General features: G+C 40.0%; 1 protein-coding gene across 4 annotated transcripts; it reads right to left on the reverse strand.

Moving 5' to 3' along the window:
- Nucleotides 1-690: 690 nt before the first annotated feature.
- Nucleotides 691-13,471, reverse strand: MORF4L2 (mortality factor 4 like 2). 4 transcript variants are annotated; one of them, XM_082447737.1, is made up of 4 exons: nucleotides 13,364-13,471; nucleotides 10,514-10,602; nucleotides 3,781-3,884; nucleotides 691-2,244 (listed from the first exon to the last, which is right to left on the reverse strand). In XM_082447737.1, exon 4 carries the CDS (start codon nucleotides 2,218-2,220, stop codon nucleotides 1,354-1,356), a length of 867 nt encoding a protein of 288 aa, XP_082303863.1. In that variant the 5' UTR covers nucleotides 2,221-2,244; nucleotides 3,781-3,884; nucleotides 10,514-10,602; nucleotides 13,364-13,471; the 3' UTR covers nucleotides 691-1,353. The 4 variants fall into 4 exon arrangements, with proteins under 4 accessions (XP_082303863.1, XP_082303862.1, XP_082303865.1 ...); XM_082447736.1 differs by lacking the exon at nucleotides 13,364-13,471 and adding an exon at nucleotides 12,031-12,176; XM_082447739.1 differs by lacking the exon at nucleotides 13,364-13,471 and adding an exon at nucleotides 11,971-12,094.
- Between the last annotated feature and the right edge of the window lie 277 nt (nucleotides 13,472-13,748).

Below are 13,748 nucleotides of genomic sequence, written 5' to 3' on the forward strand. Positions count from 1 at the left end.
ACGGATCCAGTGGCATTATCTGTGATTCTTATTCTCATATTTGTTCTTAGTGTATCTTCCGAAATTTCTGCAGTAACCATGGAATATTTTTTTCACTAAAGAAGTAAAAAAACACTGTCATGAAGCAAAACTTGGTTTGACTAGGGAATTTTCATGTAAGATGGATTTATAATCATAGGCGTCCAACACCATCCCTCTTCTCCACAGATACCCTACTCTAGGATTCTCAATCTTATGTCCAAGGGATTATAAAAGCATAGGGAACATGGCATCAATGCTGGAGCTGGGAAAGCTGCCATCCTTGGCCCCAAATCTACAAGTATTTCTGATACAATACTGAAGGTGGCTGCCCATGCTTCCCCTGGTGGGAAAGAGCAAAGGTCTGCGTAAGTATAAGGGGCTGTTATAGTACCCATTAAATATCCTATTATACCAGCCCAACTCACAGAGGCAAGGAGCATCGGGAACAAAAGTGGCTCTTACAGGCAGCACTAGAAAGCAATCCCACCCTGAGAAGCCTCACAGAGGGGAGAGGAGGGAGACTGGCCGGGCAGGGTACACACCTGGCTGCCCCACCCAATAAAAGGAATTCTTTCACTAGGGGTCAGAACTCTCTCCTTTAATACCACCTAGATCTTTCCTGAGCCTGCTGACTTCTCAGCCTCAGTAACATTAAAGGCACACTGCAAATTTCTTGCTTTGAAATTTAGAAACAAATTTTATTTAAGATCTGAAATACAATTCCTAAAATATCAACTTCTCCAGAAAACCGTGGCTACACAATAATGCATTGCCTCTATCATGTTAGAACGTGCATTAGACTCAAATACAAAAACCATGAAACAAACCACCATCCTTCAACAATTTGAGCAAAGATAGAATGCCTAAGGAACAACATAGATGGACTTGCAGAGGATGGGCTGTTTTACTTCAAGCACCATAAAAAAAAGAGCACAAATGCATGGGTTTTCGGGTATATACATTAAGTTGAACCTTTGGCACTAGGAATCAGGGCATTTTTTTCACGTAGCATTAACACATATTAGAAAACTGTGTAGTGTCAAAGGGATAGAACCACCAGCATTCAAGCAATGTTGTCAACTAGGCAATAAAATGTTCTACTGAATGTTTCTTCTTTGTCTAATTACTGCGTACACTGGTAGCAACTTTGAAATGAGAAAAGGAGCTTGCACTCCTTTTATTTTCTGTTTAGAACAAAACAGAAAACAAACTGAAACATAAGCCCTGTTATACATTAACAATTTTAAAGAACATCAATTATACAAGAAAAAGACTAAGAACAAAAAGAGTGTTTACAGATACCAGACATAACAGTGAGTGGTCAGTAGACCCTCACAGGGCTTTGCGGTGGTACTCAGCAGAAGCCACTTTATAATCACTGGCAGTAAAGAGAGACGCAGCATTCTTTGCCAGATATTTTAGGAAATCATGCAAATAGCCCAACAGTAACGCAAGGCTCTTCTCATCAAGGGGCGTGTATGCCAACATTGCTCCAATTCTTACAAATAATCTCAGTAGGTGTGGCGCCCCATAAACCTGGGACATCGGCGCATCAGGGTGAGCCAAGAGGATTTCGGCATACTGGGGCCTCTCAAATTTGTAGAGCAGCTGAGTGCCCAACATCACATTGAAATACTCTTTTATTCCTGCCACAACTTCATTAACTGCATACTCCTTATTATCAACATTTCCCTGCGATTTCTTGCAATTAGCATACTCTTCCAGAATGGCATCTACATTTTTCTTAGCAGGGAGTTGAAACAGCTGCTTCTGCCTGGTAACTAAGTCCCAGTCCTCAACAAGCCATGGTTTTAATTCTTCTGGAATCTTCACTTTAACTTCCATTCTATTCTTAAATGCCTCCTCACTTTCAACGGTGGGGTCTGCCCGGGCCCTTTTCTTCCGAGGTGGCTGAGGTGCTTCGCTGGTGCTGCCACCATCTCCGTTGCCAGGGGTCTTCTGTTTGTTCTTTCTTGTCTTCCTCACGGACCCTGAAGGGGGGTTCTCTGCAGAGCGGCCCCCCCATCTGCCTGGGAGTGCTGCTTCCAGATTCTTCTGCTGGGGACCAGCTGTCTTCTTTCCCGAGGAGGCCCCTCTCATCTTACTTCTCTGCATGTTGCTTCTAGTTGGTTTTTTGAAGTTGTCTTCGTCTGCAGATTGTTGTCCACGAGTTTGAGAACCCTGCTTTCTGGAACTCATTCAACCCTGTTTTTATTCCAACCACTGTAATATATAAAGTATTTTACTTGGTTGTTTTCTATGGCGAACTTTAACACACCGTGCTTCCTAAAAACCTATCAAAGCACAACACACGCTACTCTCTTGGAATTTGGATTTCAAATCCTATTTCAGGGCCAACCAATTAATTGTAAGTGACTTACTACCTCTTCTCTCTCTTTGATCCTCACTACCACCCACCCACTACTCTCAGCCCACCCAATCACTCATCAGACCTGCCCATAAATTAGCTTTTCAATGCCACTCAAAAGACAGGAATATAATTTTAGCGAAAGAATGAATTAAACTACAAAAGGCAGTGGAACTGAAATTCAAGACTTCTGAACAGGAAAATGACAAGATGAAAGAAACAAGAAAGATTAACTTAGGTGGCTGGAGGCAAAATGAGTAACAGCAAAGGTTTTTCTGTAAGTCCAGTAGGCCTGAACTAAGCTGATGACAGAGTCAAGAGAAACTGAATATAGAACTTGGTAAATGAAGGAGAGGGAGGAGTCAAAGGTGCCTCCACAGTTTTAAGCCTGAGTAATTAATGAATTAATAAAAGCACTAATTTTTAATGGTTAGTTTGGAATCAGCAATAAAATAATAGGAGCGCCCGATCTTATTTTTTTTTTTTTTGGGAGAACACACACCAAGTTTGATTGGGGGGAAGCGGAGTATTTACAGAGGCAGGTAGACGAGAAGGGAGTCACACAAGTTGGGGAGATGGTGGGTACAAGGCAGACAAGGATACAGAATGACCCCTGCACCCACCCTAACCCCAGGAACCCCACCCTAACCTCATCCATTCAGTTAGTCATCATACATTACTGCTTATCTGCTTCTGGACATGTACTATGCTAGGCGCTAGGGATTCGAATATCTAAAGTGACAATTATAAAACAACAAGGTTAGTAAAGTGATAGTTATAGGCACAGAATATTTTCGGAGCAAACAAGAAATGCTACCGAACACCACTTTCAGCAATAGCTTGTTGGAGGAGATAATAAATTGGTGAGGGATAAAGTCAGTGATGACTGCCAGGGTTTTGAGAATGGGTGATTAGGTCATAGTATTATCACCAAATGAGACTGCATCTAGAGGAGAAGGAAATGGATTAGAGAGGAAAGAAGTTCAGTACTAGATGTAGTAAGTGTGAGGTATGGAGTTAAACAAATGACTTTAAAGCTTAGGTGAGAGGTCAAAACCAGAAACGGAGATTTGAGAGTAATCCTCATATAGCTGGTAGTAGAAGAAAAACTGAACCAAGTACAGAGTTCTGGAAAAACCTAAGAAAGAATGGTATTTAAGGGGTGAGGAGAGGGAGAGAGAGAGAGAACAAATAAAACAAAAAGGTCAGAGCAGCCGTATGAGAATTAGAAGAATGTTATTTTGGAAGCCAAAGTAGTTGAGAGTTTCAAGAAGGAAAAAGAGATAATCTACACTGTAAAATGCAGCAGAGAGGGTTAGTAAGATAAAGATGAAAAGACAGTGTTCTGTGATTCTTATGGTATGACAGATTAAACAAGTCCTTTGACTTACATAATCCTCTTCCTTCTTTCCCTTCCAAAAACTCCTAGTGTTTTCCCAGATGGAATCTTACAGATCTTCTGGGATGTCTGGAGAGATGAGGTGGGAGACACAACCTAGAAAGGAAAGCAGACATCAGCAATGAAGATAAACTTTTCTGAAATACTGGGAAAAAAATCTAATTTAAAAACATGTGGTTTACAATTGTGATATCAAAGAAAATACATGAGTTCTGCTGTTAGACATACTTCTACTTCAATAAGGCTCTGCCATTTATGGGTTGTGAGGCTATGGGCAAGATATGTAAGCTCTCTTAGCCTGTTTTTTCATCTATGGAATGTAGCAAATTACCCCCAGCCTTCACAGGTTCTTGTTAAGAATTTCATAAATACGATGTGGCTGAACAGCTAGCACAGTACCTTGCAGGAATATCTGCATATGTGAACATGGATACAAGGATGTTCACTGCAGTGGTGTTTGTAATACTGAAGAACTGGAAACAAATATTCTTCAACAGGGAAATGGTAATAGAAATTATTATGTATGCACACCATGGAAGAACATTCAAATGAATTAAGCAGAGATTCATGTACTGACATGGAAAGATGTTCAATTATACACTATTAGGTAAATAGGCAAGTTGCATAATAATGTGTACAAGAGGATCCCAGAGATAGCACAAGTGGAGAAATAACAATATTTTAGACAGTTTTTATGAACAGTGAGGTCCAATTTCTATGTTTTAAACTGATGTGTATAAAAATACATAGGAAGGTTGGGAATTCCCTGGTGGTCCAGTGGTTAAGACTCCGCGCTTCCAATGCAGGGGGCGCGGGTTCGATCCCTGGTCAGTGAACTAGATCCCGCACGCCACAACTAAGACCCAGCGCAGCCAAATAAATAAATAAATATTTTTAAAAAAATACACAGGAAAGTAACTAGATGAATAAACACCACACCATTAAAGCCAGGGTAACCTCGGGGAAAGAACGAGATATGATGGTGGGCAAGCCTTAAACCAGGTTTCTCTGGTAACTACAATTTTAACCCACAGAAAAAAAGCCCTTTTGCCAATCGCTAGCCCCTAAGATTATGTGGGCAGGTGTCAGGGAATCCGTGAAGAGGAAATGAGGTGAGAAATGCCAGAAAACTAGAGCTGTGAATCAGGGAAGCCAGTTATTGGCGAGAGAGGCCTGGCTTCTATCACTAAGCAAATGATATCCTCTGACAGAACACAAAGCTCTCAGCAGAAATCAGAGCAAAGGTGCTCCTCAGAGAGCATCAAGATCTGTGAATACAGACACTGACCCTGTGGGAATCAGAAACTTTCTGGCTGAGAGGGATATATAGACACATCCTGTGAAGGATCAGAGAGTGGCCAGTGTTTCATGGCATTATACTGTAAGCTACCAAGCTTATAAAGTGTTTCTAAAAAAAAAATTATTGTGACTGGGACAGTGGGGACACAGTATGTGTGGATATCAGAGAATTTAGTTAAGTTATATAGGTGAAATCCAGAAAGCCTACCTGGGGGCTAATAATGGGCAGACCTTCCACAAAACAAGGGTATAGTTAAAATACAAACTAAAGAAAGCAGAATGACCCAGTGCCAACCAGACTGTAAAACACACAGAAGTAGAGCCAGGCTGCATAGGAACTCTTTTGGAAGTCACACTGGTCATCAGCAATTCCTTAGTGAGGAACTTGAGAATGATCCCTGAACCTACTGTATATCCTTGGCATTGATTACATGTATTTATGCACAAGAAAATTACAACAAGGAATTCTACCTGGCTCTCATTAAGTGGGTGAGTTCCATCATTCTCTACAAATTCTATTTTTCATATAAAGTCCCAAGTTGAATGAAATACCTGACACGGTACAGAAGAATACCCACACGAGTCAAGATTTTTGCCCAGACTGAATAAAGCCAGGGAAGCAGCCTTTCTAAGAATTGTCTCAGTACCTTTATTTCCATCTGAGTATCCTACAGATCAAGCAACTATTACTACCTGGAGTAGGAAGCCAAACATCAGAGGGAAGACCCATCCTTTTGATGTCTGGCTCCTACCTGTAATACAAATTTATGGAGTTTCATTAGGGTCACTGTACTTTGTACCTCCCTTCCTAGAAGCTTACATTACTCCACGGCTTGGTGGCAGACGTGCTGTGCATATTCCTCATTAAAAACGTTAGCACTATATATTGCTTTGAGCTGTTTTAAACTTCAAATCTGCCAGTTTCTGACTTTATTAACATCGTTTACTGGCTTTGTATACCCACTCTTAACTCCAATCATGCTTCCTCCCTTCATCTCCCTCATCTAAATATCACGAAAGTCCCATTTCCTCTTTAAATTTCCTAACTACTCTAGCCCACCTTTCACTCCCATCGCCAGTGTCATATGAAGCCGTTAGTACTCCACAGCTTAGTATTTAAATGTTTCATGTGTTAGTTTTGCTTATGGAACTACATCATTAACCTCCATTTGCCATAGGCCTTGTGTAATATGTATCTTGTGCTTTTTGCAGTAGCACTTAGGTCCCTGGTGGGTATGGTATACATTAGTGAATCAGTGAGGAGGTGATTCAACACATGGGGAAAATGGAAGCACAAATTAGGGACGACAGTCATGAAATATTTTTCCACTTGTTCCCTACAGGTCAGCTCTAGGGTATGCCAGATATTGAGAAAACACATCCGTATGTTTGCCTTAGTTTTCTATCTTCAATTTCTGTGTAAATACTTGGAGGTAACCTCATCCTGGTATTAAATCAGATTTTCACTTAAAAAAACTTGCTATTACAACAGATCATTTCCCTATGTTAGTAAGGTTATAATCTGCATACATCTTGAGAGCTGTAGGAGATCCACCAAATGGGCATACTGTAATTTACTTAACCACCCCCTTTCTGGAAAGTGACCCTCCCCCTCAATCTATCCTGTAAGTAAAATATCTTTTGCCCTCATTATTCCTTTAAGATTCCCAGATGCAGATTTAGTAGGTTGAGAGGTAATATGTTTGTTGCCAAATTACTTTCCCCACAAGTTGTACCAATTTTCAACCTCACAACTCTGGTCGGCACCGTCTATCCAGCACTGTAAATCTGATAAGGAAAACGGGTGTATCTACTCAGCTTGTATTTTTTATTAGTGGTTTTGACATTTAAAAAATGTGTTTCCTGGCCAGTTATATTTTACTTGTCCTCTGCCCATTCATTTTGAGTTGGTTCTTAATGAGTTTAACATCTACAGTTGTTTATCAATTATCATATTGGGCAAATATTTCCCCTAGTTTAGTGTCTGATAAGATTAAGATTTGTATGATGAAATATGTGGTTTTTCCTTCCATTAAGCTTAAAGATTAAGATGACATTTTAATGGATTTGTTTATATTTTAATTCCTTAATCCACCCAGAAATTATTTAAATTGTGAACTGAAAATATATATTCCTCCCGCCTGAGTAATTAATTTTGTGGTAACATTTGAGTAATAGTTCCTTTACGTAATTATAAATACCAGAATATATAAAGATGTGGGCATTCTCCCCTCCCCACCTCAATCCCAGAATGAGTGTGTATGCTTTCAAATCTTTTTATGTACACATTCACACAAAAACCTACCTTTAAAACTAAATGTGTCTGTTCATATTGTGAATATGTATCATGCATTTACTTGATTTGTCTTGACAAATGTGAGATACATATTGCTCCCCACCTTTTCTCACTTTATCACGGCCATCTATATCCACACATACCTAGCTCATTCTTTTTAATATCCGCATCATTCTATAATCTCCACATAATATAATTTAACCAGCCCCATATAAATGAACATTTAGGTTGTTTCCAATACTTCATTATTATAGAAATGCTGTAACAGACATCAGTGTACAGACATATTAGCATGTTAGGTAAGTATTCAGGACATTCTCAGCAGTGGAACTGCGCAAAGGATTTGCTTATTTACAACTTTGATGACATACAGGCAAATTAATTTGTAAAGAGCTGTTTTAATTTGTACTCCCAGCAAAAACGTTAAAGTTCATTCACCCACACCTTCAGCAACACTGGATAAACATCTTTTTGGAAAAAAAATTGGGGGGTCCAATCTAGTATGTAGTAAGATGTTTTTATTTGCATTTGTGTGATACTGAGCATATCTTCAGACATTCATATGTATCTTTTTCTTATGTAAATATTTTGTCCTCGTTTCTACTAGGTTGTTTTGCCTCTTTTATTGACTTCTAATAATTAAATACTAAGGTTTTTTGGTATGTTGGAAATATTTTTTCCAAACTGTCATTTTTCTTCTAAGTGGGTCTCTCTGTGTGTATAAGAAACACGAATGTGTCAACCTTTTCCTTTGTGAACTTTGGCATGTCATGCCGGGGGAAAATGCTCCCAAATCAATATTCTAAATGACTTCCTATATTATTTCTCAGTATTTTTATAGTTTCTTCCAAATATACAGCTAATTTTTCCTAGTATTAATTATTAGAGCCTATCCTTTCCCCACTGATTTGAATTGCTGATTTATAACATTCTAAATTCCTAGAGGTCTATGGGTCTTTTAAGGTACTCTCTTCCCAGTGATTTTTGATTATTCAATTTTTAAAGGTATCACTGTTACTAGGTCATCTGTTCTGTCACAGTGATGTCTGTTCTCACACCAGTATCAACACTGGTTTAATCATCATAGTTTAAAGATATAAATATTGCCCTGGAATAACACTTGTAAATGGGTTCCAAGGATGTTTGATGCAGTATAATTTGAAACAGCAAAACACTGGAGTCAACCTAGAGGACTATCAATAGTGATTTGGCAAAACAAAATGTGGTTTATCCATTACATGGACTATAATGCTAGTTAAAGGAATGCCACTGTGAATGGAATCAGAACTCTATGAATGGATGTGAAGATATCAAGACAATTTGTTGAATAAAAATAGCAAGTTGCAAAACAATACCTATAATGTGACACCATATTTATGTAAAAGAAAACACAAAACAATATTTTATATGTATCCATATACGTTTTTTAAACAGGTACATAATTAGAGATCTCGAAGGAAACAGAACTGATAATAGTGGTTAACTCTGGGGAGAGTAAGAGAATTGGAGGTATGAGAAAAGGAAACCTGGGCCTACTGTCATATTTTAGCTTTTTACATTACAAGGAGACTGATTCACATGATCAATTATGTGACTAAAGATTTATATTAAAATACACATATTTAAAATTCATAATGATTTTCTGATGTATTCTTATCCATGGTTCTAACACACAGCTAGACTTTTCAGTTAATTATCATTGTATGTCGTATACTTTGTAGGCATTCCATTTGAACTGGTTTCCTTCCCCCCTTCTAGGTTCTGCCCATCCTCAGAGGCCCTGGTCAAGGTCCTTTTCCTCCTTGAGGCTTTCTCCATTTCAGGCTACCTTGACCCTTGTCTTCTCTGAGCTGCTACTGGCCTAACAGTACACCTCCCTCCCTTTCACCTTTAATCATTCTCCAAATGGCCTCTTGTAAAGGGGTTCTGTGCCTACCCATCTGTTGCATCTTTCCCACCAGGGCAGTGCCCTTCTCTGCAACCTAGTTTTCAGAAGAAAAAAAAGTAAAAAGGAAAATATCGTGACTCCATGGGAAAATAAAGCTGTCAAGAGACTGAAAAACCTTCCTTCATCTCCTCATGCAAATGATGGGCCATTCAGGAATACAGACTCCAAATGCTGACATTTTTGTGTATGAATGTGTCACAAGTGAGTGTGAACAATATCTCCAACAGTTTGTTGGAATAAACCTTTAAATGCATATACACCATGTCAGTTACATTTATATCAATTCTGGATCTTGGAACACTTCCTTTATGTTTAACAGATATTTTTTGAGTCTGAGACAAAAGAGGAATGATATAAAAGCTGTTAGCAGACTGAATATGGTTATGATTTGCTAGTTAAAATTATAGCTCCTGGAAATTCCCTTATAAATAAACATGATCAACATACTCAATATCTTTCTAGATTGTTAGGGTAAGTCAGAAGTTATAATTTCAGAATTCAGTTCTAGTAGTAACTGCTGCTTCTGGAAAATCAGGAGAGAAACCAACAGTATTATTATTATTATTTACAACTCCAAAAAGGTATCTACTGCTTTTATTAACATGTGTGTGCACATGTGCACGTGTGTGTAAAACAGGATGAAGCAGAAGGACTAAGAGTCATAATTATTAACTCAAACACTTATATGTGCCAAACAATGTCCTGTAATTTTACATGTAATTCCCTCAACAATCCGATGAAGTAGGAACTGTTACTATCTTTATTTTACATATGAGGAAATTTAGAGACAAAGCGAGTAAGTATCTTGCCCAGGATCACACAATAAGTGGCAGAGCCAGGATTTATATTCAGGAAGTCAGTATTTGCTCTTAACCACTAAATTATGCTGCATATGGGATGCCACAAAGTAAAAAAAAAAAAAAAAGGATGTATGGAGCTAACTATAGGGGATCAATTACAGTATCTTTTATCAAGGAATGTAAAATTATATAGCCCTCTGTTGTTTAGGCACTTTCTATACTGGAAGCACAAATGGACTTAGCTCCATCCTTCCCTTCTTAGAATGTAGAGTGCTTTCCTAGACAGGTGCTTATTAATCCTCAAAATATTCCTGGACAGTTAGGAAGGTTATGTGGAATTATCTTGTTTGCAAACTGAGGCCAGGAGAAGGGAGGCACTTACCCAAGATTCTGTAATCAGGGATGTTCTGCAATCAGGATCAGATCTTCTGATCCTCACTATTCAGCAAACTTAGCTTTTCTGATGGTAGCCTAGAAGGTCAAACAAGGGGACAGGAAAGGACATAAAATAAAAAGATATGAGATGAACGTTTTCTTTTCCATCAATGCGTTTTATCACACACAAAGGACACCAAAGCTGATAAATAATGTACAAGTGTTTTTTTCCTTTCTTGTGGTTACATTTTCAAATTTACCTTATTGTACATTTACCCTGATTTTTGATAAAGTAATTTGTTTTTGCTTTTTTAAAGTACTTTTTATTAAGGATAATTTCAAATGGATAAAAATGTAGGGGGAATAATATTATAAACCTATGCGAATGTATAATCCAGCTTCAACAATTACCAACTGAAGGCCATCTTGTTTTATCTATAACCCCACCCACTGCTCCCCCCCACTCCGTTTTTTTCAAGCTCACTGAAGAGCTGACTTTCTGTATTTTATTATGGAAAATTTCAAACATATACCAAGGTAGAGAGAATAATATAAGGAATCCCATATGGCCATCACTCAGCTTAAACGATTAACTTAGGGCCAATTTTGTTTCATCTATACCCCTCCCCACTTCCCCCTACCGCTGAGCTTATTATGAAGCAAATCCTAGACATCAACGTATTTTGAAGCCAATCTGAGACATTTTATTATTTAATCCATATTTTCGTATATTATCTCTACAAGCTAAAGACAATTTGAAAACATAACCACAATACCATTACAACGTCTAAAACATCGTCATTAATTCCTTAAAAAACATCAAATATCGAATCCGTCTTCAAAATTTCCCGATGCGTGTTAAACATTTTTTTTTTTTATAGTTGGTGTGTCCGAATCAGGATCCAAACAAGGCCTACTCCTCGCATGCGGTTCACCTCCAGCTCGCTCTCATTCTCCATCTCTCCCCACCCCCACGCCGCTTTTTTTTTTTTTTTAACTTTTCAATATGGAAAATTCCAATCCCCGCTATTTTGAGGTAATTCCCAAATAAATTATTTCATCGGTAAAGATTGATACGTCTCTCTTATATCTCGAATTTCTTCTAGGGAAGGGAGTGATGGGCAGGAAAAGCACTGTAATGAACGACTTTACATAATTTTATGCTTTTTCTCATTCTATTACCCGGGTTTTTCTCTCCACAATAATAGCTAATATCTTCCGGAGCCAGGCTTCGTATTAAGTTATTATACGCACTACATTACCTCGCTTTCGTATATTACACGCACTAATATACAGCACACGCCTCGGAGGCACACGTCTCTGAGGTAGATACTATTATTATCACCACTTTACAAACATGGAAACCGAGACGCAGAAAGAACAGCAGCCAGCCCAAGCTGGGCGTTGGCGAGTAGGAATTTGAATCTAGCTCTGCCCGATTGTAAAGCCATTAGTTAATCTTGCCTATATACGCGACGATAAGAGGAAATCGTCAACCCTTTCTCCCCACCCCCACCCCGAAACCTGAAACGAGAATCCAGCTCTTTCCAGCAGCCGACGTGTGATGACTGCCGACCCTCCAACCGCCATAGTAAAGCCAGGTTTCTCTGGCAACTGATATCCATAGGCAGACACGTCACCCTGGAGGCGGGTTTACGCCCTCCAGCCAATCACAATCGTCTTGTCTAAGTTTTAGAATGTTCTATAACCAAATGATTGGACGAAGCCCACCACGTCAACAATGACACTTCGCCGCAGTAAAGGCGGGTGCTAGCAGCCTGCTTCTTCACGGTTAAGGCTTGAAGTAAACCAATCACCTTCCTCCTTTAGTGCGGGCTCTGGCCAATGATGTTCGCCCTCTTAGGTTCTTAGCCCGCCCTCCAAAAGCGCGACAGCAGTTGGGTCATAAGTCTATAGGGCAGGGTGTTCACGTGGCCTACTTTCACGACCCAGAGTTCCCCAGACCAGAGGTTTTTTTTTTTTTTTTTTTTTTTTTTTTTTCCTGCAGGGAGGCATTATGGGTTTTTTTTTCCACTGGGAAAGGAAGTGTCTACGTGGCCTGCGGAAACAGGATGGGCGGAAATGAGCTAAGGTTCCCGCGAGTGGGGAAGCGCTAGGTCAAATCTGGGGCCACGCCCCCGAACCTGTTGCACAACTCTTGGAGGAAAAAAAAATAAGGTAGAGTGGGGGTTTTGATGTGTGTGCGAGTTGGGGTGCGGGGGAGCGCTGCGGGCGCGCAGTGTCACGGCGTCTGCGCGCAGGCGAGCCCACGTGGCCTTGGGGTTGGCGTGTGCGTGAACGCCAGGCCTCGTGGCGCTGGAGGTAGCTGGTGTGCGCAGGCGTGCGCCCCTAGCGTTGGGGCCGGTGTGTGTCCCGAAGCGGGTGCATGTGCGTGTGTGCGCGTGTAGGTGCGCGCGCTCTACGGATAGTTTTCTACTTTTGTGTATGTTTGAAAATTATTCTCAGGAAAAGGAAAATTAATTAAGGCAAGGCGACCGTAATTGAGATAAAAGGTCTTAGCTAGAAATATTTCAGTGTCCCCTATCGATTTAATTTTAGAGCCTAAAAATACACTTTCTTCCCACGTCTTTCTCCACGTCAAAATCCTGTTCTAAACCGTAGCCCTCCAGCGGTGAAGAGCCAAACCCTCCCATTCTCATATTAGCAACTCCAAGAAGCAGCTTATTGGTGTTCCCTAATAGCCTTCCCCCCCAACCCCCGCTCCCTCCGCCCTCCCCTCCTCAAGTTGCTTCCAATTCTCCTGGCACAAACAATTTTCTGCTGAGAATATCTATATACGACAGACTTCCCCTCCACTAGGGACTCCGAATTTCTGTGGGGGCTGAGGCTCTCTTACCTTTTTGTCCTGATCTCCAGGCAGAGTGCTCTTCAGGCAAGTACGCACTCTTAATTTTCCAGAAAGTTCTCTGGGTGAGGTTTATACCTATTGAGTTTGCCACTAGATGCCGCCAAATTCCAGCAAAGGATTGGCTGTTTGGTCCCTGGAATTATGGGATCCCCCCCTTTTCTGATTTGTTGAACTCTCCAATCTATAGAGATCATATATATCTTTCATTGCTAGGGAAAAATCAAATTAACTTCTGTTACTAGCCCCACAAGGCAGGGGACTATGGCCCTTGATTCAAATGTTTTACCTCATTTCTTTCCTTCTTTCCTCCTTAAAAAAATCCTCCCCCCATCTCTCTCTTCTTTCCTACTTGCCTTTTGCGAGTGGGGGGCGG

The sequence above is a fragment of the Balaenoptera physalus genome (genome assembly GCF_965194825.1).
Source record: "Balaenoptera physalus genome assembly, chromosome: X".
NCBI lineage: Eukaryota > Metazoa > Chordata > Mammalia > Artiodactyla > Balaenopteridae > Balaenoptera > Balaenoptera physalus.